Source organism: Pelodiscus sinensis, chromosome 1, assembly GCF_049634645.1.
Source record: "Pelodiscus sinensis isolate JC-2024 chromosome 1, ASM4963464v1, whole genome shotgun sequence".
Classification (NCBI taxonomy): domain Eukaryota; kingdom Metazoa; phylum Chordata; order Testudines; family Trionychidae; genus Pelodiscus; species Pelodiscus sinensis.
The window spans coordinates 285346159-285371651 of NC_134711.1; the positions used below are offsets into that span (position 1 = coordinate 285346159).

At 39.3% G+C, this 25493-nt stretch overlaps 1 protein-coding gene across 1 annotated transcript in view; it reads left to right on the top strand.

Moving 5' to 3' along the window:
* The window catches only part of DNAJC15 (DnaJ heat shock protein family (Hsp40) member C15), a 44868-nt gene extending 19618 nt beyond the window's left edge, over window positions 1-25250 (top strand). The window contains exons 5-6 of the mRNA XM_075918963.1: window positions 14238-14308; window positions 22526-25250. Coding sequence (XP_075775078.1) covers window positions 14238-14308; window positions 22526-22596 — 142 coding nt within the window. The 3' untranslated portion in view covers window positions 22597-25250. The remainder of the gene's footprint in view (window positions 1-14237; window positions 14309-22525) is intronic.
* Window positions 25251-25493: the final 243 nt, after the last annotated feature.

A 25493-nucleotide genomic window follows, 5' to 3' on the forward strand; every position in this document is an offset into this window, starting at 1 on the left:
TCCCTCTTAATTAGACTCATTAACACTGGTCCTACAATTGACAGGTACTTTGTCTGCTGTTATATATACCTTTGGTTTCTGTTGTTTCCACTCCAGGTAATCTGATGAAGTGGGGTTTGCCCACAAAAGCTCATGATTCTATGCATTTTTGTTAGTTTCTCAGGTGCCCTAGGACAACTTACTGTTTTTGAAGTTACAGATGAACACGGCTACCCCTCTAAGAGAGGTCTTCAAAATAGTTTAATCCAGGGCTACAAATGCTAAAATGTTTTAATGACAATTTCATGATTATTGCATGAAGTCACTATAAGCCAGATTGTTTAGTTGCTTTAATTCTGCAGTTCCATATGTCAGCATGTTTGGATTTTTGTTTGTGTATCTTTAACATTAATTAGACTTTAATTACAGGAATGCTGTAATTATGCCATATCTAACCCTTATTATTCCAGTTATTGAAAGTTAAGTTTTCATTTAAAGCTAATTCCAACATTCCTATAAGGGTCTTTAACTGATATATCTGAAAATTATGTGCTTGATATATTTTTTTGTCTTGCAATTTCCTTAGGTTTTGAAAATAAATATTTAATATATGCACACTAAACAAACTTAAAGAGATTGTTACTATGTGATATTTGGATGACTTGTAGCTATGTTAACAATCTCAAATCACTTATTAAAATTAAATTTATGGGCAGATTCACTGATATACCACAATAGTGAATCGCAGTTAGAGCTCACTAGGCCATTAAGATGGCTTTAAAATAGGGATGTCAAGCGATTTAAAAAAAATAATAATTTGATTAATTGAACAGTTAATAGACTACCATTTATTAAAATATTTTGGATATTTTCTATATCTACAAATATATTGATTTCAGTAACAACCCAACGCAGTGTACACTGCCATCTTTATATTTGTTATAAGTATTTGCATTATAAAAACAGTATTTTTCAATTAATGTGATATAAATACTGTAATGAAATCTCTTTATCATAAAAGTTGAACATGCATATGTAGAATTATGTACAAAATAACTACATTCGAGAATAAAAACAAGGACGGCCTATGAGCTCTCTCAGTCCTTCTTGTTAGTCAGTTGCTCAGACAAACAAGTTTGTTTAATTTGCAGGAAATAATGCTTCTTGTTTCTTGCTTACAATGTCTTTTGAAAGTGAGACCAAGCATTTGTGTTTCACTGTTGTAGCAGACATCACAAAATATTTGTGCCAGGTGTGATAAAGATTCTTGTGTCTTATCATATTTCAACCACCATTTCAAAGCACCTATGTCCATGCGGATTGTGGGTTTTGCTCAATAACAATCCAAAGTATAGTGGACTGATGCATATTTCTTTTCATCATCAGAGTCAGATGCCATCAGCAGAAGGTTGATATTCTTTGTTGGTAGTTCAAGCTCTGTAGTTTCCACAACAGTGTTGCTCTTTTAAGACTTCTGAAAACATGTGCCAGACCTCTTCCCTCTCAGTTTTTGGAAGGTACTTTGGATTCTTAAACTTGAGTCAAATGCTGTAGCTATCTTCACGCTATGTCTACACTTACAAATTTTGGTGACAGGCATACGGATCTTGTGCAAAACAGGTTTTTTACACAAAACGGAAGTAGCTACACCGCTGCTTTTTGCGCAAAAAGAAACAGCAGAAAATATGCTAATGATGTTGCTAATGATGTTGAGGCTTATGATAATGAGTCCCTCATTAGTATATTTTCTGCCACAAAAACATTTAGTGTAGACAAAGCCAAAGAGTAGAAGCTCCAGAGCAAATTAACACGTGGCTTCAGTGTTTGTAGGCAGATCCAAGTTTCAGAGAGCTTGCAAATAAGGCTTCATCCTACGAAACAGCTAGCATCATACCTTCTCGCAAATTAAATTAATGCATTATTTAACGAGCCTCATCAGCGTGGAAGCATGTCTGCTGGCATGGTGGCCAAAATGTGAAGGGGCATACAAATGTTTGCCATATGTGGCATGTAAATAGTTTTGTATCCAGTATTGCAAAGTATCATAGAATCAAAGGGTTGGAAGAGACCTCAGAAGGTCATCAAGTCCAACCCCCTGCTAAAAGCAGGACGAATTCCAACCATATCATTCCAGCCAGGGCTTTTTCAAGGCAGGACTTCAAAATCCCAGGGGATGGAGATTCCACCACTGGTCTAGCTAACTTCTTCCACTGCTTCACTGCCCTCATAGTTAAATAGTTTTTCCTAATATCTAACCTAAGCCTCTCCCACTGCAATTTGAGACTATTACTCCTCATTTTTCATCTGTCATCTCTGAGAACAGTCTCTGTCCATCCTCCTTGGAACCCCATTTCTGGTAGTTAATCATAGAATTATAGGACTGGAAGGGACCTCAAGAGGTCATCGAGTCCAGCCCCCCACCCTCAAGGCAGGACCAAGCTCCGTCTACACCATCCCTGACAGATGTCTATCTAACCTGCTCTTACATATCTCCAGAGAGGGACATTCCACCACCTCCCTTGGCAATTTATTCCAATATTTGACCACCCTGACAGTTAGGAATTTTTTCCTAATGTCCAATCTAAACCTCCCTTGCTGCACTTTAAGCCCATTACTCCTTGTCCTGTCCTCAGAAACCAAGAGGAACAAATTTTCTCCTTCCTCCTTGTGACACCCTTTTAGATATTTGAAAACCGCTGTCATGTCCCCCCTTAATCTTCTTTTTTCCAAACTAAACAAGCCCAGTTCATGAAGCCTGGCTTCATAGGTCATGTTCTCTAGACCTTTAATCATTCTTGTCGCTCTTCTCTGTACCCTTTCCAATTTCTCCACATCTTTCTTGAAATGTAGCGCCCAGAACTGGACACAGTACTCCAGCTGAGGCCTAACTAGTGCTGAGTAGAGCGGCAGAATGACTTCACGAGTTTTGCTTACAACACTCCTGTTGATACAACCTAGAATCATATTTGCTTTTTTTGCAACAGCATCACACTGTTGACTCATATTCAACTTGTGGTCCACTATGACCCCTAGATACCTTTCCGCCATGCTCCTTCCTAGACAGTCGCTTCCCATCTTGTATGTATGGAACTGATTGTTCCTTCCTAAGTGGAGCACTTTGCATTTCTCTTTATTAAACTTCATCCTGTTTACCTCTGACCATTTCTCTAACTTGCTAAGGTCATTTTGAATGATGTCCCTATCCTCCAAAGAAGTTGCAACCCCACCCAGTTTGGTATCATCTGCAAACTTAATAAGCGTACTCTCTATCCCAATATCTACATCATTGATGAAGATATTGAACAGTACGGGTCCCAAAACAGACCCTTGCGGAACTCCACTTGTTATCCCTTTCCAGCAGGATTTAGCACCGTTAACAACAACTCTCTGACTACGGTTATCCAGCCAATTATGCACCCACCTTATCGTGGCCCTATCTAACTTATATTTGCCTAGTTTATCAATAAGAATATTATGCGAGACCGTATCAAATGCCTTACTAAAGTCTAGGTATATGACATCCACCGCTTCTCCCTTATCCACAAGGCTCGTTATCCTATCCTATTTGAAAGCTACTATCAAATCCCCCCTCACTCTTCTCTTCTGTCATGCGGAAGCCTGTTCTTGCTTTCAGGTGACATTGTAAATAGAAAGTGGGCAGTATTATCTCTGGAAAACTAGTTATTCAGGAAGGTCAGGGTTTACTGACAAGGTGTCCTAACAGATCTCTGGCTCTGTTGATGATGATAATCAGAAGACTGCTTGCATGAGTGCTTAATGATGTGGGTCGTGTTGACTTGTTCACTTTATCTCCCCAAGCAAGATTAAGACCCCAAGCAAGCCCCTAAAGACCACACATCAGATAAGGATAGAAGGTGTCAGGCCAGGTTTATTGTTAAAGTGAAGTACAATTTTGTGGAAGCTGTGTACAGTAAACAGAGGATTATTTCCTGCTTTACATGTAAAATAGAATTCCGCCTTACTATGGAGCAGTAACTGATGTCTCCAGAATAATGAAAGAAAAATGGTCTTATGTTAGAATGTCTGTCATAACATTCCTAGGACTTCTGGCAAGTTATTTTAATCTATCCCTCATCTTTGTCATCTGTAAAAAGAAAATTCTTAGCTCACAATTTTTCTAGGGCTTAAATTCAATTTTGAAGTTTATGGGGAAGACATAAGTGAAGTATTATGATAGGCTCTGTTAGCTGAAGTATTGTAAGCTGTTGCGAAGGTAACAAAACCTAAATCATAAACCTTCATTTTCAGTACAGGTTGAACATCTCTAATCTAGTTAAATCAGAGAATTTGCTGAACCGCTGGAGGTCAATATTGTCTAGTAGCATTATACTTCTACTGTTTACTGAGCTCTTAGAAGACATTTAGGATAAATTAGATCTAAATAACACAGAACATGAAGAGCCAGAAATAGTGGCTGTAATCAAACTGTATGAAACTGTGAAAAACTTGTCCATGTCCATAAGTTAACATCAGCTAACTAAAATCTTACTGTATTAGAGAGGTTCAGCCTGTAGCTCTTAGCTGCAAATTCAAACTAAAGTTAAGACAGTTTTTAGTATCTGTGGCTCAATCCTGTAAATACCACATTTGAGTGGGATTACATATGTCAGTAATGTCCAATACCATTATTGGACCTAACCAAGTGAGTTATAAGATCAAGAACACACATTCCTGTGCATCCAGAAATATAATTTATGCTATCATGTGCCGAAAGTGTCCGTCTGCTATGTACATTGGACAAACGTCTCAGAAAGGATTAATGCCCACAAAACAGATATCAGACAAGATCACAAAGAAAAAACAGTTTCTTGCCATTTCAACCAGAAAGGACACTCTCTCGATGACTTATCCACCTGCATTCTGCTACAAAGACCTTTTACATCTGCACTTGAAAAGGAATCCTCTGAACTGTCATTCATGTTAAAATTCGACACTCTGCGGGAGGGAATGAACAAAGACCCAAACTATCTTACCCATTACCAAGATAGCTTCCCCAATTATCATCTCTAATACCATTAACTCACAGACACTTACCTTCCTTCCTCCCCCTGTCCCCCCCCCCCGCATCTCCCTTCTGTTCTGAAATATGATTTGTCCTTTTCATATGTGTTCATTTTTTTTAATTGTATCCTTTGGTATATAAGGTTGTGACTATTTTCTTCCACTATTTGATCTGAGGAAGTGGGTCTGGCCCACGAAAGCTCATCATCTAATATATGGTTATGACTATTTTCTTCCACTATTTGATCTGAGGAAGTGGGTCTGGCCCACGAAAGCTCATCATCTAATAAACCATCTTGTTAGTCTTTAAAGTGCTACATAGTCCTGCATTTTATGTCAGTAAAGTTATTCATATTTGTAGGATTGGGCCTTGAATTATTTAGCAACATAGCTAATGTTTGCACAAATGGTTTCCAAATTTAAAAAAGTATTGGTAGATGTATTTAAATGCAGAGTCAGTAAAATATAATATCACATTAGGATATTGTATCTGGAGGAATCATAGAACCATAGGGCTGGAAGACACCTCAGGAGGTCATCAAGTCCAGCCCCCAGCCCAAAGCAGGGCCAATCCCAACTAAATCAACATAGCCAGGGCTTTGTCAAGCCGAGGCTTAAACACCTCTAGGGATGGAGATTCCACCACCTCCCCAGGTAACCCATTCCAGTATGTCACCACCCTCCTAGTGAAATAGTTTTTCCTAAGGGTACGTCCAGACTACCGCGTTTTGTCGACGGAAGTTTTGTTGACAGATACTGTCGACAAAACTTCCGTCGACAAAGAGCGTCCAGACACATTGAGTTCTGTCGACAAAGCAAGCTGCTTTGTCGACAGAACTCCATAGTATGGACGCAATGTTACAGGCAATAACACCTTCTGTCGACAGAAGGTGTTATGCCTCGTAAAATGAGGTATACCAGCGTCGACAAAACTGCTGAGTTCTGTCGACGTCATGTCGACAGAACTCAGAGGTAGTGTAGACACTGGTATAGTTTTGTCGACAAAAGTCCACTTTTGTCGACAAAACTAGGTAGTCTAGACACACCCTAAGATCCAACCTAGACCTCCCCCACTTTAATTTGAGACCTTTGCTCCTACTTTGTCCATCTGTCACTACTGAGAACAGCCTATTCCATCTTCTTTGGAACCTCCCTTCAGGAAGTTGAAGGCTGCTGTCAAATCCCCCTCCACTCTTTTCTTCTGCAGACTAAATAAGCCCAAATACCTCAGCCTCTCCTCGTAGGTGATGTGCTCCAGCCCCCTAATCATTTTGATTGCCCTCCACTGGACCCTCTCCAATGCATCCACATCCTTTCTATAGTGGGGAACCCAGAACTGGACGCAATACTCGAGATTTACTCCAGGACTGGGGAGTAAAGGGAGCACCAATATAAGGAGACTTTGTAAAGTGCAGCTGATCCATCAGGCTTCTTCCCACTGCAAGAGAAAGATATCTTGTAAAGTTGTCTAGCCTAAGAACTCTGGATTAGTTTTTTAAAGAAATTAACATATGCAAACAAATCAATATAATTTGCTCAGAAGTTAGGAGATGCAAAAGCTACAGTTGGATATGTGCCCTTGTATTATTTATGTAATGCCTAACTCATGCTAGCTGCTTTAGAAAATAAATCCAATGAAATGGCTTTTGCCTTTGAATTAATTTGAATTTACAAATGATGTCATCTTTTAGTGTATGCATAACATGCTTCCGGTGGCATGGGATCAGGATTCCTTTCCAGATGTGGTCTACTGGTTGGCTCACTAACTTCCCTGGCTCAGGAAAAGTAGTACCAGGGAACATGGCATGAACACTAGGGATGTAAGTAACTAGTTGACTATCCAATAAGCATAAGATTATCAGAGAGTCAACTAGTCAAATCCCCCCCCCCCCCCGCGCCTCTATCAGAGGCAGCAAGGGAAGGAGCAGGAGCCAGTGCTGGGGGGGAGCTGGCTTAAAAGTCTGTTACCCCCAGCATCGTCTCCGTGGGGAGCAGGGAGGTAGCAGGGACCTGGCATGGGCCAGGAACCAACTGTCCTGGATCCACGCCACTGTATTTCATCCTTTTAAATGTATTAAGAGCCTGCGAGAAATTCCATCGACTAGTCAATTAGTTAATTAAACTTAAATTTAAAAATCCCTAATGAACATTGATCCATGTGCTTCAGTGATATGATGATACACATAAAAAAGTACAAAGGTTACAGTAATAAGACTGCCTACTTTTTGAATATTCATAGTTTGATGGTTCTATGAGAGTTTAGGACTTTAAAAGTGACTCACTCATGGGTAATGCTTATTGCATATATTGTTGAAATGTTAAGCATGTAATCACATCTCAGATGTCACTTTCCATTTACCTTAGTCTACACTTGTAGTGTCTTGTACATTGTGTGCAGCTTTTGTATATGCTGAGGGACAGTCCAATAGAATCTGAGTTATGATTACCAGAATTACAAACTGACTCGAATTTTCACTCATACACACTTATTTCCTTCCTCATCACCGCTATCTGAAGTTGAAGAAGCCTCTGCTACAAGTGAGGAAAAGGTGAATAGGTTGCTGGGCCCAGAGGATGGTTTGGGAAAGCCTAGCTTGACTCTCATCATTTTTGAAGTTGGGGAAACTCTGTATCTAAGTGGTGCCCATGAGGAAGGAAACTGGATGAATAAAATGTACTTCTCTCATAGTCTCATAGCAAAACCCTACTGCAAATAGTAGAGCTGAGAGAGCTTTTCAAAGGCTAGGTCTACACTACCTTTGTCGGAAAAAGATACACAAATTGCATAGCTTTTTCCGATCACTTTTCCAGAAGAGGCTTTTCCGCCATTTGGCCCACTCTAGACGGGGCCAAATGGTGGAAAAGCCTCCTCTTTTGGCAGAGCCCTTAGCCCTCGTAGAACGAGGGATACAGAGCTCCCTGAAAGAGCGTGTTTGCTCTTCCGCCAAAAAAAAGCAGAAGAGCAAACGTGTTCCTTGGGTGTGGCAGAGTTTAGAGGTATCCCGGAAAATTCCCACAGTGTAGACATAGCCTAAGTGAAGTACACAAGAATCTTTTATAATGGAAAATGTCAGGGAACTTAAATACAGTGGGAGCCAGTAGCATCTTCTGTATTTACACATGTCCTGAACTTTCCAGACTTACAATTCTCATTGGACTTTAAGTTAGCTAGTTCAAGATAAGAAACTCAAAATGTACACACAGTTTTCTCTAAACAACTTACCTGATACATTTTTTTAGCCTCCAAAGGAGCCTTCAAATTGTTTCAATATACAGCATATAAGTAGTAGCTAGAAAAATTACAGTGGCTAAATACATAAAAATAAGTATAAGCAGATAGGTTATTTTGCATATTCTCTTGCATATTTTTGCTAAGCTATTTCAGGAATACTACTGTACACTAGATTGTAAAATCAAGGCATGTGCACAGGGACAAAGTTGAGGTTTTCTATTCAACCTGCAAGTATGATTATACTCTGAAAAATGACTGCAAAATAGCATGACCTTGCTCACAGATCCGTTCCTATGTGTATCCAGAGACATATGACTGACCAAACATACAAGGTCAATCAGTTATCTCTATGTAATCTTCCTGGAGGTAATGAGTAAGATTGTACTAATGCATCTGAGGCTTGGCACTGTGACTTGCAATATAGAACTTTTTATTACTGGTGATGTTTGAGGGGGATTTTGGAAGCCATGTTGAGTTTGCAGGACTAGTGACACTTGGTAAATTAAGCCCACTTGATCTTACAGGCCATTTTATCAGTCATTTTTCAAAGCAGAAATGCACTACTTTACTGTGATTTTTGACATAACCTGACTCTTGAACATTTGAATTTCTAACCAATCAATATATTAATACTAGAGCTGTTGATTAGATCACAGTTAACTCACACGATAACACAAGCAAATTGTGATTAATTTCAATTTTTTAAAACAGTGATTAAACATTTTTGCATGATTTTCTACATTTTCAAATGTATTGGTTTCAAATACAACACAGTACCCAGTGTACAGTACTCATACTATTTGTATTACAGAGATTTGTACAGTAAAAATTATAAAAATAGTATTTTTCAGTTCATCTCACAAGAACATAACATAAGAACAGACATACTCAGTCAGACCAAAGGTCCATCTAGCCCAGTCTCCTGTCTTTTGACAGTGTCCAATGCCAGATGCCCCAGAGGGAGTGAATAGAATAGGTAATCAACAAGTGATCCCTTTCCTGTCATCCATTTCTAGCCTCTAACAAACAGAGGCTGTAGACACCATTCCTTCCCATTCTGGCTAATAAGTATTGAGAAACCTAATTGCCATGAATTTATCTAGTTCTATTTTGAATGCTGCTAAAGTTCTAGTCCTCACAACATCCTCTGGCAGGGAATTCCACCGATTTATTGTATGCTGTGAAGAAAATATTATTTTTGTTTGTTTTAAACATACTACCTTTTAATTTCATTTGGTCACCCCTTGTTCTTATGTTATGGAAACAAGTACATACATACTATGGTGCAATCTCTTTATTATGAAATTGCATATTACAAATGTAGATTATATTGTTACATAACTGCACTCAGTACAAAATAATGTAAAACTTTAGAGTCTTACAACTCCACTCGGTCCTACTTCTTGTTCAGCCAATCACTAAGTCTAGGTCTACACTGCAACGCAATTTCAGGATACTACAGTATCTCAAAATAGTTATCCCGTGTCTTTACAGCAAGCCGGTTTTTTTGGGTTTGCTATTCTAACGTCGCTATAAAGCTCATTGTGTGAGGAGTAAGTGGCGTTTCAGAATAGCACTTTATTTCAAAATTTGGTGCTGTGTAGACAACCAAACGATGAAATAGCATTGAAATAAGATGTGCAATTTGCATAGCTCAAATTACGTATCTTCTTTCACGTTATGGTGCAGTGTAGACAAACCCTTAGACAAACAAATTTGTTTACATTTGCAGACGATAATGGAGAAGGTAAATAAGGTTAAAAAGAAAAAGGCAGGGGTAGTATGTATTAGCCTTTTGTAGTGAAATTTTGCACCACTAAACAGCGTTACCCCATAGCATTCTTTAGTGGAGTGACACAAAGCTTCCTGTGTTTAATTTACAGTGTCACCTGAAAGTGAGAACAAGCATTCCCGTGGGACTTTTGTAACTGGCATTGTGTAGTATTTGTGTGTCAGATATGCTAAACATTTGTAAGTTCTTTCATGCTTTGTCCGCTATTCCAGAGGCCAAGCTTCCATGCCGATGACAGGCACTTAAAAAAATACATTAATTAAATTTGTGACTGAACTCCTTTGGGGAGAGTTGTATGTCTCATGCTCTGTTTTATCCACATTCTCCCATCTATTTCATGTTATAGACAGCTAGGACAGGGACCCAGCACATGTTTATTTTAAGAACTCTTTCAGTGCAGATTTTACAAAACACAGAGAAGATAGGAATGAATGTGAAATTCTCAACAGATACTGCAGTCAACCCTTGGTATAAAAATCTGAAGTCTCTTATAATCTGAGAGAGTGTTGCATGCATTCTTTCAGATATCTTAAAAAAGCACCACTTAGATACAGAAACTATAGATCCTGAACCACCAAAAAAGAAAACCAAAGATGTGCTGTCAGCATGTGACTTAGATGATGAAAATAATGTGTCAATCTGCACTGCTTTGGATCATTATTGAGCATAACCAATCATCAGCATGTACACATGCTCGTGATGGGGGAAATAAAAAATACTGTTATGGGGTTCTTTTGCAGTGCAAATAAAACAAAGTGAGTACTATGCCTCCATTGAAATCAATATTTGAAAATGTAGAAAACATCCAAAAATATTTAAACGGTATTCTAATCTTTAATTGCACAGTTGTATTATTAATCATGTTTAATTTTTTAATCACTTGACAGCCCTAATTAATACTCATTTTTGGATTCAAATAGCACGTTGTACTTCGTGCCCTTTAGCAATGTAGGTCTGAAATCCCCAGGGAAAGGTGTGCAAACATCATTGTCTCTGAGTACTAACTGAACTATAAAAATTGTTTCTTGTCCAAGGTTACGAAGTGAATTGCAGAATTGGGAACAGCACTCAGCTGAACTTGGTTCTAACTATGTGCTAAATCAGCTAGATTACAGCAATCTATTTATTAACAGCTTTATAGGTTGACATAATCAATTATGATCTTTAGCAATTTGACATTAAATTATTTGAAATCTAATTAATCTTTTCAGTTATGTAATTTTCATATCCTCTCACCATCAACTGATTTTTCTTCACATCACTTTTTTCTGTGCACCACTTTTACAACATATATGGGTTTGGGTTGTTTTTTTTCTGTGATAGAGTAATAATTACAATATTTAAGGGATCTCCATCCTCTATCTCCCAAGAACACATTTAGGCTGAGACCTGGCTTTTCTCCACAGATAGTGGAGTTAGGTTCTTGGAGCCTTTGGCTAAAAAGCAGGAAATGGGGGTAGAAGTATGCATTAGCTTCCACGTTTGGAGTCCTAGGGTAAAAAGGAAAAGGCATCGGTAGTATGTATTAGCCTTCTGTAGTGAAATTTTGCACCGCTAAACAGCCTTGCCCCATAGCATTCTTTAGTGGAGTGACACAACTGCCTTCCTCTGGCTTTTCTTAAAGTGGTAAATGTTGCTGCAAAGGGTGACTAAAATAATATTTTCCATGTCAACTAGGTGAAAAACAAACAAACCAACCCCAGACAATACATATTCAAATAGAAATGTTCCTCTACATGCTGGAAGGGGAACTGCTACTGTGTTAGCACAAAACTTCAATAAATGGCTAGTTACTAGTGAGGTATACAATAAGGATGTTAAAATGCATGTATGTAGGTAAAGTGTAACTGCTGAAAATGTCAGAAGTTACACATTTACATGCAGGGGAGGGAGGTAGCTCCCATGGAGTGATTTTCCCCCCCCACACACACACACACACCACTGTCTCTATATCAGAGGCAGCGGGACAGGGGGAACCTCTGCTCATGGGGAGCCAGCTCCTACCAGTCCCCCATGCTGCTGACTGTATTAGTAGGAGCCAAGTGGGGTGGGAGGGAAGCTCTGCAGGAGCTGGTACACTTGGGGAGCCACTTGGGGCGGGGGGAAGGAGGGAGGTAGCTGCATGTAACGGTGTACAATAACCAATGAGTCAGGGTACGTGTTTATGTCCCTAGTACACAATTTAATTGAAGTGCATATTTTATCATCCTGCCGTTGAAAGGAATAGCTTTATGTAGCATTGTAAGTTGACATGTTCCTTGAATGTAACACATTGAATACTTTGAAAAAACAAAAAAAATCTGATCCCACCAGAATGAGGAATTATTAAATATTACAATATTTAATAATACTCTGAACAGATTAATAGTTACAACAAGTATTACATATTAAAAGATTTACCCAGCATTGTTTGGGTCCTTAACTCAATTTTTGTTTTATTGGAAAATGCAATGTAAATATACATCCTTCATTTGAATCATTGCTGAGGGGTTGGGTTGGAGATGAGGGGTTTAGTAAGCAGGCTGCCAAGAGGAGAGAGGACTACTCCAGCCCTCTTGCTGCAGCAGCATGGGGCCAGGTGAGAAGCACTTTTCCATGGCCATTGCAGCTCCAGTGAGCACAGCCAAGGGAAGGTGCATTCCCATTGAATGGGGCAGGTCCAGGTTAATCTTCCCTGTGCTCCCCAGTCAGATTGAAAAATGGAGTACATTGCACTTTCCCCTTGGTCCTTGACGAAGTGGAACAGCCAGCAATATTCCTGTACAGATGGGGGGAGGGAGAGGAAGTTTCAGCCCCTGCTTTCCCTAAAGAGTGCCTGGGAATAGGAGACTTGGGTCTGGGACAGTCCTGGGAAGGAGAGTGGGGAATGTCATTCCCAGCCAGCCCCTTTCACCTGCCTAGTAATGGATTTTTCCTTTTCTGTATGGTTTTCTGAGAAGCAATCCCATTCCAGGCACATTTCATTTTCCTGTCACAACCGAAACCCTTACCTTGCTTTAAATTATCATAAGAGGAAGTTGCATACTGAATTTGGTGATTCTAGCTCTTACTGTTTAGGAGGATAAACTTAAAAAACAACAAATAGTCTGTTAGCACTTTAAAGACTAACAAAACATGTAGATGGTATCATGAGCTTTTGTCGACACAGCCCATTTCTTCAGATGACCGGAGTGTTCTTGAACAAAAAGACAAAAGACAGATACACACTCACAAATTCTCATAAATATATAGTACATTTTGTTGTTAGTCATAAATAACAGTTTTCCAGGAAGAGAATTGTTTTTCCCTGTTCATTGGTGGGAAAACCAGAATAATCTGTAAAATGTTTTATTTATACTGAAAAGTTATATTAGCATAGCTACATCAATCAAGGGTGTGAGGGAAGAGGGCTTCCATTGACTTAGCTAATGCTATTTGTGGGAGTGGTATTCCTATGTGGACAGAAAAAAACCTTTTGTCAGTATAGTGCTGGCATAGCTATGCTGATATAATTCTGCTGATACAATCTGTGTAGCATCTGCGATAGGAACTGTTTGAATGTCAAAGACAAAAGCTATCCCTGTTCAAGCACTTGACTGGCTTTTTTTTTTTTTAAGGTATACTTCCTTCTCATTGGGCATGTCTAGACTACATCCCTCTTTTGAAAGAGGGATGTAAATTAGATCGAAATTGCAAATAAAGCTGGGATTTAAATTTCTCGTACTTCATTTGCATAATGGCAGCCGCACATTTTTGAAAAAGAGCTTTTCGAAAGTAATACCGCTGTCTAGACAGTGTTCTTTTGGGGGGAAAAACCCTCTTTCGAAAGAACTTTAATGCTTGAAAAAATGAGGTTTACAGGTTCTTTCGAAAAAGTTTTTTTTTTCCTAAAGAACGGCGTCTAGATGGTGGTTTTACTTTTGAAAAGCCCTTTTTTGAAAGAACACGTGGCCGCCAATATGCAAATGAAGCATGGAAAATTTAAATCCTGGCTTCATTTGCAATTTCGATCTATCTACTTTACATCCCTCTTTAGAAAGAGGGATGTAGTATAGACATGCCCGTTGTGTCTTAAATGGTTTACTAAAATGGTGTTTAATGAAAGGTGCAATTGTGTGCTTTGTCCACAAGATGGTGAAAACTTCTAGTTTTAAATTGTCTGAAATCAGTTCAAACTGATAGTATACAATTTGAATTTGACACTATGGTAAGCACTTACATTTATTTCTACAGTCCATCTGCTGGCAAGGCCAACATTAGAACAGCTCATAGGAGAATCATGATTTTGAATCACCCTGATAAAGGTAAACTTATTTTCATTAAAATTGTGTGGGGGAAAAATTACTCAGAACTCCTTTGATTTTACTTAGACTAGTTCTAGTTAGCCATTTATGTAACTCATGAAATTATGTTCTGTATATTTAATAGTGAGACGTAAGCTTTTATATGCTGTTGTTTTTCCTCTAATAAATAAAGCTCCATGTGCCATAATAGCACTAGTCTTCTGCCTTTTTGGGTTATTTTCTAGATCAGCACTTCACTGGTTGTTACAGTGTTCCAGGAGCTTTGAAGAAAGGAAAATACTAGCCATGAAGTTCCCATTTACGTTAGTCAGAAACGTTTGAACTGGGTTTTTCCAGCCATAATTATATGAATGCACAAGTGTCTGAGAGACATGTGCTATAGTCACTAAATATATCAGATTCTGGATTTCTTAAACCTGTTCTGGAAAACTGTAAAGCTGGGCACAGTTGCTTTAATTGGCCAGATTTTTAATTTACAGAGAGGCTTATTATTATAACTTTAACTACACTACAGCTGCTTGAGAAAGAAAGCCCATATGTTCATTCCTGTTTCTACTTCTCAATAACAGATGGTAAAGAGTTGTACTGTATTTCAAAAGTCAAATGGGAGAAGTGAAGTTTTTATTTCTTGTTGATAGATTTACAGGGTTTTTTCCTAGCCATCATAATAAAAAGATAACTGACCGCTAGCCGTATAAGGTGTTGAGTAATTCCTTTTTTCAAGTGCCTTTTATCCATGGATTGCTAAGTTGCTAAATAGTGCTGTTTAGTAGATTTAGCTGCCATTCTGCTTTTTAATTTTCTTTTCTGTAAAGTGAGTATACACTACTCTGAAAATAAGAAAAAAATCCTCTATTGTATTTCTAATATATGTCGCAGATACAGGTTAGTGTACAGTATGTTAAAAATTTAGATTAACACACATTATCATTTGTTTTGCAGTAGCACCGAGAGATCCTCAACAGGATCTTGATTCCTTTGGGCTGAGAGGTGTACCAATAATACATTTCCTGTTGTGAAGATTATATATACTGAAGTCTCCCACTCCACAACTGATAGTATCTGAGCTGACAGTTGTCTGGAGCTCTGTAGACTTGAACAGTGCATTGTGTAAATTCACTAGCGCATCTGTGTGCTATCAAGTGCAGAATCAGGGCCATAGGTCCTAATCCTGCAACTGCATCTGCAAAAGTAGGCCCATACACTCATACAGAGTTCCTTTGATTCATTAGGGCCCATGTGGCTCCAGTGTCATGGTTGAAGCCTAAGACAATATACAACTGTAGCAGACAATATGAGTTAGTGAGAAAAGGATAACCATGGTAACTGATTAAAACCACAGTTACCTAGGCTAGTTATGAGAGAAATATGTGTAAATCCCTGTAAGTCCATGGATATCCATAACTCATTTTAGTGAGTGTGAATACAAATTTGGTATTGAGAACCTTGCAAATTTGCGGATACCTGCTTTGTTTCATTTTTGTGGATATAGATGTGGACACAAATCAAAATAAAATATTTTTAGAGAAACATACATAATGAAAGCCTCAAAATTGTTGCACTAAGTATCCAAACTAAAAGTACACATAACTGAATTCCACAATACAAATTTCTCTATTATTGGAAACAGGCTGTTTTATAATGATGTAAATGTAACAAAAACATTGCTAGCAAATTTGTTTTTACTTTGAGAACTTAAACAGTGCATAACTAATATTTCTCTAGCTTGTATTGCTTTTTATAGGTTATTATTTTTATTTTTCATTCCTTTACTCTGAGGGGATAGACACTAATCCCCAAACCTTACAGAAAAAAACTTGTGTGTGTGTGTGTGTGTGTGTGTGTGTGTGTGTGTGTATATATAAATAAAAATAAAGGCATACTCCTCTTCCCCCTCCTTACCCCCCAAAAACATGACACCCCTCCCTGTGCCATTCTTAGCTCAGGAGAGGTAGTGATCATGCCCCCTCTGTCCCAAGCCCCACCCCTGTTCCATCCCCCACCCTGCTTCTTCCTCCAGACCCCTATTCTGAGTGATTCACCCATAGGACTAGCAGACCTCTGTCACCAGTAGCGGGATTCAGGCTCCCCCACACTCAGTGGCGGGGGGAAGCAAAGTGACACGTCCCTAGCTCGCTCTGCTCTCTCCACGCCCAGCCATGTAGCTTCACTTCCTGCCAGTGAGTGAGGGTAGGGAGGTTCCATCTCCTCCCCTCTCCCAAATAACATAGCTGAGGCAGCGGAGCCTCATTGCTCAAATTCCTGCGGCTGGTGGTGAGAGCAGGGGGAGGGTGCGGCAACACCTGTTGTGGGCACCACCTCCCTACCCACTACTCCTTCAGGCCACCCAGAAGCTCTGGCCTCTTGCCCCTCCTGCCCACAATGTTTGGGGGCTCACCTGTCCTCTTCACCCCCTGCCACACAATGTCCCTGAAAAAGCTTGTCATTAAATTAAGGATCGCTAGATGATCCTTAAAAGCATTCCCAGGCATTCCAGTTAAAAGATAGAAAAGAAGGGTATGTCTACCCTAAAACATTATTTTAATTTTTATTTAAGTTGACATTGAGCATCCAGTTTAAGCAAGTTGATTCCACATGTCTCCACTGTGCATGTTTGGTCAGTGTAGCACATCCTCACTAGCAGGGAGCTTCGATTGGGTAGCTATCCAGCTTGAAGCTAATTGGAATGATGGGCTGTGCTTGCAGTGCTTCATGGGGACAAACATTTTTTCACAGGTGGTTTTGGGAACGTAATGTCAGCCTTCCATGACACTTTTCTCCCTCCCTGCCTGCCTCCCTCCCTGAAATCAACAGCACACAAACCAAAACATGTTCGCACTGTACACTGCAGGCGCTGCTGTGTGGAACAATGTGATGCCCACTCAAACAGCTGTGTTGGAAGCTATGGACTGGAACATTTTTCATATAGGGCAACACTCTCAAATGCTGGCATGATGAACGCTGCTTCTGGCCTAGGAAACAAGCACAGACTGGTGGGATGCATAGTTATACAGATATCGGATGAGGAACAGCATCTGCAGAACTTTTGAATGAGAGAGGCTGCTTTCATGGAACTGTATAATGAGTTTTCCTCAGACCTGAAATGCAGCAGTGCCAAAATGGGACCTCCTCTGACAGTTGAGAAGCGAGTGGCAATAGCTCTGTGAAAACTTGCAGTGCATGACTGCAACCAGTCAGTAGGAAATCAGTTTTGAGTTGATAAATCTACTATGGGGGTTGCTGTAATCCAAGTTGCCAGGGCAATTAGTAGATTTCTGCTAAGAAGGATAGTAACTGAGAAATGTGTAAAACATAGTGGATGGTTTTGCCATGGATGGTGTTCCCTAACTATGGTGGGGTAATAGGGATACGCATTCCATATATCTTGGCACCAGGCCACTGTACCAAAGAGAACATAAACCACAAGGGATAGTTCTCAATTATGTTGGAAGCTCTATTGGATTACAAGGGCCATTTCACCAACATCAACATGGGACAGTCAAGAAAGGTGCATGAAGCACACATCTTTAGAAACGCTGGTCTGCTCAGAACGTTGCAAGAAGGAACATTCTTTCCAGACTGAGAAATTATCATTGGTGATGTTGAAATGCCAATTACTATCCTTGGAGACCCAGCCTATCCCTTGTCCCATGAAGCTATGCACAAGCAGTCTGAGCAGCATTAAGGAGCAGTTCAACTAAAGCTGAGTGCAGAATGGTGGTACAATGTGTCTTTGGACATTTAAAGGCCTGCTGATGCAGTTTGCTTACTAGGTTAGACCTCCATGAAAGCAACATTCCCATTGTTGTTGTTTGCTGTGTGTTCCATAATAGCTGTGAAAGCAAGGGAGAAAAGCTTCTGGGGTGGTGGGATTGAGGCAGATTACCTGGCAGCCAATTTTGAGCAACTAGATACCCAGGAAATATGAAGAGCACATCAAGGTCCACTGTGTCTCTGTGAGGCTTTGAAAAATAGTTTCATCAATGACCTGCTCCTTGTACCCTTCCTGCTTCTTGTACCCTCCCCTGGAGTTGAGTGCAGAGAAAACTGGAGCTTCCCTCTACTGCATCCTAGGATGTCTGAGAGAAAAGGAAATGGAACTTGCTGACGAGGGCAGCAGGTTCAGCATAGAGTCCTGTTGCACCCTAATGTCCAGCTGCCTTTCTTGAACCTCAACCAGGTGCCTCAGCATGTATATTTGTTCTCATAAGCCATATCATCTCATCCTACATATTATGCTCATGTTCCTTCATGCCCTCCTGTCCTCTTGGTCATCGTGCATGCTCTCTGATAGTGTAATCCACCATGCGTTGAGCTGTCTTGTCAGTTTTGGAGGAACACATCAATTCATTAAACATGTCTTCCCAAGTCTTCTTTTTCCACGTTCTAATCTGGGACAAGGTCATCCATGGACAAGGTATTCTTGCACCTGAAACAAAGCACAAGGACAGCATTGACAGTGCATACATTGTTTGAGGTGCAAGGTTAAATCTTAAAAGAATCACTTCACTATAATATACAACACAAGCAATAGCACAGGGTACGGTAACAATCAATTTACTGACTCCGCCATGGTAAGCCCACGAAGAAGGGGGAGGGGAGGTCTTACTGCAGCCTTTCAGACGTCTGGGGTTAATGGTTTCAACCTGTAGCCCCCTTTCGCATTCCTAGGCACCAGCATAAAGCCCTGCACCAGCAATGTTTGTTAAACAGTTTTGCTTGTGTAAAGAAGCAGAATCAGGATGGGGTGGAAAGGAACAGGATTGGAACAGGAAGCACAGCTTCACCCCATCTTTTTTAAAATGCTGGCTGCAGTACGGGGTGATCCCTTCCAAATGCATATAGGGCAAACAACTGGGCAAACATTTTTGGGGATCAGCAAAGAAGAGCAGATTACTTAGCTAATTGCTTGCAGCTTCAGGGCTAGCACTTGTAAAACTTTCCCAATTTCACATAGGTAACAATATGCAATATCATTTTCCTGAGAGTAACTGAGGCAGAAAGGGAGCAGATGCTGCACGCATCTAGCCACGGCCTTAGCCTTTATGCTGTAAAGCTATGTGCTACAAAGATGCCAGAAGAGTTAATACTGACATGATACAGGAAAGCGTCCACTGTGGTGGATGAAATAATGCAGATCTTCTCAGAAATCATCTACAAAAGTTTGCAGGCTACTTTTGCAGAGAGCTTCTAAGTCATACTTGGGTGAGGTTTCCCAGCCCCAGGCACATAGTTTCTTTTGGAGAACACCCTCTGCATAGCTGGAGTGGCCTCCACTAGCTACTATCCCAATTTTTAAATTCAGATTAAACATTAAAAATAGCACTTAACTCCTCTAGTTTGATTGAAAATTTGTACTCACCACAAGTTCCTTCCCTGCCCTCATGCTCCGACAATAGCTCTTGTGAGGGAATTAGCTCCAGAGTTTAAAAAAAAGATTAACTGTTGGAGAATAGATCCCCCACTTGCCTGTTGTGCATTGTCCTCCTCCACTTCTTTCTCTCCCCCGTCAGCAATGTCCTCATTGTTGCCTGGGGCTCCTGAGGGGAATCCACTGAGAGTTTTGGCATAATGCTGGGGTTGCTGCCTAGAATCGCAGAAGCAGTATGTCTGTGACTCATACTCAGAGCAACTGTTTGCCTCCCTTGTCTTCTCGAATGCTTACCTAAGCACCTTTGTTTTCATGTGGCACTGCTGTGTATCCCTGGTGTAGTCCTCCTTCCCCATGCCCTGTGTGTTTTTGGCATAGATGTTAGTGTTTCTTCTGCAGGTTTGGAGCTCTGCCTGCACAGATTATTCTCCCAACACAGCAATCAGATCTTTTGTGTCCCTTATGCTCCATGCTGGAACAAGTTTGCAGCACTGAGCATCCATGGTCAGTTGTGCTGGTGAGGTCTCCACAGAGCTCAGACAGGAAATGAAAATTCAAAACAAGTTTTCAGGGCTTTAACCGGGAAGCAGCAGCTGTTTCCTGTATACCTGACTGATGTACAAAGGAGCTGAAACTGTCCAAAATAGTCACAACTGAGGACTCTGGGACAGGGACAGCAGGTAGAAATGTTGGTGTTGCTCAGAACACTCAGAGCCCACACCTCTCCGCCCCAAACTCCCTTCACTGCTACCTGCCCAGGGGCTGTTGGGATGTGTTGCCAGCTGTGTGGAGTGAGCGATAGGAAGGAAGCCACTTCAGCCCCGTTTCACTGCTGGTAGCGGCAGAGGAGGCCCCTGGGAGGCATTAGATTGCCCAGGGGCAGTAGGTGGGGCCAGGGGATGCATGGGAGAGGGAGGCATGCAAGGGTGGCAGGCACAGCCCTGATCTTTGCTGAATCAAGGCAACCAGGCCAAGAATATTCCAGGAGCCCAGGCACAATAGGCTCATATAACTCACTGCTCCTGCAGGCCAATCCCTTCAAATTATACAGTGTTGTGTGCACACTATCCCTATGACAGTGCATGCATATTGACTCAAGCACTATGCCTCTCGCAGAGATGGAATGTGGGATTCAACTTTGAGCCCATTAAGTCAGCGGAAGAGGCCCTGATTATTAATTCAACCTATCACAGCATATGTTATAGTGTAGAGCAGACCAAAGGATAGGAATAGACTATTTTTAAAATGAAGTGGTGTCCTCCATGGGGCTTCTTCAGGGACCAGTGCTGTTTAACATTCACAAAATGATCTTCAAAAAGTGGTAAACAGTGAGGTGGAAAAGTTTGCAGATAGTATAAATTTACTCAAGAGAGTGAAGTCCCAAACAGACTGCAAAGTGTTAGAAAGGGGTCTTGCAAAACTGGGTGACATGGCAACAAAATGGCAGATGAACTTCAGTGTTAAATGCAAAGTCATGCACATGGCAAAATATAATTACAACTATACATACAGAATGATGGTGCCTAAATTAACTGTTAGCCATTAAAAAAGAGATCTTGGGGTCATTTACAGTATTCTAGAGTACTGCAAATTCCTAAGAATACTTTCACAGAAGACTTAAAAATTATCCCTGGTCATCAGTGGGACATGTGCAACTAAATAATGTAACTGTCCTTACCATGCATCAACCCCCTCCCTCCCCCCTCCCACAGGGAACCAAGATGTAAATAAGATTGCTGACAGTTTCATCCATAAAGATATGATACCTTAAACTGGAACGTTAGTGAAGACAGCTTGTAGGTGATTGCAATGATTTTAGTACATTGTAATTCATGATAATGTAAATGTGGTTCATAACAATTAAATCATTAAAATGATAAAGATATCAGTGAAAGAGACATTCAATAACTAGAATATGAAAAGTGTAAAAATATGTTTAAAATAGCTTCCCCCACAACTGGCAGAATACTCCCCCTTTCCCAAAAACACACACCTCTTCAGAAGCACCCACTAGCAAAAATAAAATTCAGTGCCTATGTCACATTTTATTCATAATTTTTGATTCATAAATACAGATGCCTAGGAAAGGGTTATTCAGGGGACAGTGATGTTTAAACCATATTTTATTGCACAAAGATAGAGGTGTGTTCTAGTCAGTAATGAGCTACTGATACAGACCTTATAACATTGGTTTTGGTGACTGTAGGCAGATGGTTGGCACTCAAGGGGAGAGTAAAAAAAAACCAAACACAACAACCACTGAACTGTAATCAGATTGTTAGATGAAGCGTAAAGCAATGACACTGTTCAGGACCAGAAGTTAGAAGGCGTACCATGTTTAAATACCTTTAATATGATTTTTTTTTGCTAGTATTTCTGTGTCTCTGAATCCAAAATGGAGTAGGCTTTATGTATGTTCTTGGTCATTTTGTATATAAAATTTTGCCTCTGAGTGGGGGAAATCCTAGCTGTTCTCATTTAGATTAACTGTTCAGGATTGCTGACCTTGCTTAACGTGTACAGGAACAGTTCATTCAGTCTAAATCTTGCAGGTAAATGCCAATATAAGATTTCAGACAATTTTAGACTTTTCATGAGGGCTCCACTTTGATAGGAGATGGCTGCTCTGCATTTTTCACAGTGCTTAAGATTTTGATTACGTATCCTGTTTATTTATCCACTAGTTTAATTTATCTCTGCCATTTTTATGTAAGCTTATGAAGGATTTCTTAGGGAGGAGGGGGAGGAAACTAATAAACCACATCACCAATAATCAAAGGGATCCTCTAAGTTAAATGATTTCGTATTTCATGCTGATCTAAATCTATTTTTCTCCCTTTTTTTAGGTGGATCTCCCTACTTAGCAACAAAAATAAATGAAGCAAAAGACTTGTTAGAATCCAGCACCAAAAATTAATGTCCAGGGACTTCTGTGATAGAACTTTTTATATGTTCCTTACTACTGGAAATCCTGTGGATATATTGTGCAATAATAGCTTCTTGCTGTTCTATAGATGCATAACACTGGATCAAATTGTCATTTATCTAACTTCATTATTAAAGATTAAGACTATTTAAAAAGTAAACTGATACATTTTACTATATTTTGCAATCTGTTGTGACTTTTCGGAAACTTGGAAGCTGGTTCTTCACTGATTTTTAAAAAAATGGTTATTTCAGATTTGTTCAATAGGGTTGGATTCTGGAGCTTATCTTAACGTCTATAATACAAAATGTTTCTATTATGTATTTATTGACTTTATAATGGTGATACTGTGTAGCTCTATCTTCAAGTGGCTCTAGAAGGCAAAACCAGAAGGCTTGCTATATGTTAGTTTCTTTTAAAAAAATATTAGCATAGATGCCATTTCAAAGCTGCTGGTTAGGACAAAATGACTTGAAAATTTTGGCAAAATGCTGCTTTCCCTACCTCTGTATTGTAGGGTTGTAGAAACACAATCTCAGCCTGATTTTTTTTAAGGTGCTTAGATTTTTCCATTGTAAGTCAGGTTTGGAAAAGCTTTCCTTAAGACCACTCACTGTTTATACTTCACTTCCTTTGGGAAAACCAGCACCACAACTCTCTTTCTGAGGACCCTAGATCAGTTTGTGAATATGACTGGTAGCAGCATTCAAGATTCCATTCATGGTACTAGTGCTATTAGGTGCCTCCCAGTCAGCTGCCTGCAATTGAGCTAACTCCTCTGATTAGCCAGTGTGTCCTCATCCCACAAAGAGAGGCAGCAAAATTCAGTGATATGTCTCCAGAGAGGATTAAGATGTGACATAAGAACAGGGGATTCCCATTTTCTAATTCAGTACTGACTAGCATGCCTTTTGTGACCATTGTATCAGACTTAATTGTTACGCCTTAGTTTCTCTCTAAAGTACTAGCCAAAAGAAGAGAGTTGGGGCAATTGGGTAGTTACTGTTGGTAATGTAGCTTGATAACATTCAGCAGAATACAGTAGGCCTAGTGTCTCCTATGTATCATCATACTTGAACATTTTTTTCCTGGGAGAACTCTTGTTTTCTTTAAAAAATTAATTAATTCACTAACTAACTACCGCCTTCCACGGCTGGGTTTGACTTCTGAAACTAGAGGCAATGGGGTGTCTTCCCATTCTTTGCTGCAGACATATACTGTTGTGTAAAATGTTTCAGTTAAGCAGAATGCAACCCCATTTTACTAATCCTCAAAATCCTTAAATTAGCCCTCTCTGTAATGCAGTGATTGTGGTTAATAATAGTCTGGCCAGACCATGCAAAAAAATACCAACACCAGTTCTGGAAGAAACCTTGAAGGTTAATTCATCTGATCACTCTTGCTGCCATTTGCAGTTGCAGGTTATGTAGGAGACTGGATGGACTGATTTAAATCATGTTCATGTAAATAATTATTTAAATAACCAAATCAAAAGCCTAAATTCAAATAGTGAATTTTAATCATTTTCCATTTCTACTTATATTCTGAATAGAGGTGTATTTTTATTGGTTGGTTTAACTATTAAAACATGTTGCTTTACTACTAAACAGAGCCTTTATATTAAATTTGGTATATCTGTTTGCTTCATAGAAATATACAGTATAACTATGTATATTTATTTAAGCAATTAAATATCTTAATAGTTGCAATTTCTTCTTATTTGTACATGTGTAGTATGTCAGAAAATGGTGAATGATACATTGCTTTTTGTACAAAATATAACTTTTTGCTCCTGATTTATGTCCAGGCAAATTAGTATGGTAACTGAAATTTAATTAAACACAAAATAGCCATAACACTGATTTTTATTCAGCAAAACAACTTTAAATGTTTCACCTCCATAAGCTACTCTTACAAAAGTTTCAGATTTACAGCTAAATTATTATAAGTTTAAACCTTAAAATATTTTGTAACAAACTCAGCTTCATTTTAAGCAGGCAAAAACAAATAAAATTTAACCAAAAGCATTATTTTTAATTTTTGTTTATCATTCTGTGGGATTTTTTCGGTCAACATGATACATTTAAAATTAGAATAAATAAAGCACTGATGATCATACTGAAGACTCCTGCTCTGGCATGGACAGAGACTATGTAACTAATAGATTTCTGCTGTGCCATCTCACTGGTTTTCTAATCCAAGATGAAAGCACACTTACAAATCTGTTACATTTTTAAAGTAATGTGTCTATACATCAATGAGTCCTTAACAGAGTCACGTTTGAAAAAGAATAGCAATAATTTCAAGTAGACTTAATTTTAGATACATCTATTAATGATCTACTTGGGGGAAAATTGTCAAATTTCTGTCCCTGATTTTTATAGATAGAATCTTATTGATCTGGACCATTGCCCAAAAAGAGAAACTCCTCTGTACAGTAAGTAGCAAAAATATTCCCTCTAATGATTTTATGAGCTGACTATTATCAAATGAGAGCTTTTTTTCCTTGTTGCTAAGCAAAAGAATTGATAAAAAGCTCAAATTTTAAAATTGTCAAAAATGCATTAAATATTGTTAATCTTGCACTGTCCTTAATTAACTTCCCTTCTTGTGGCTCTCCAAGAAATAAATTTTTTCTTCTCCCAGATTGTATTTGTTTATTTGAAGTGAATTGAATCTTTTCTACCAGATCTGCTGCTTGTTCCAGATCGCTTTTGAGGAAGCATTTCTTGTTACATCATTTATTTTTTTTCTCCATGTTTTCATTATATCTTGAGTTCAGTTGTTTCCATTTTCTTTGAAATAGTCCCCTCCTGTCTCATTTCAGATGTGTGCCCCACCCCTTCTGCCAACCATAAGTCTGGTCACTGTTGTATCACTGAAATCTG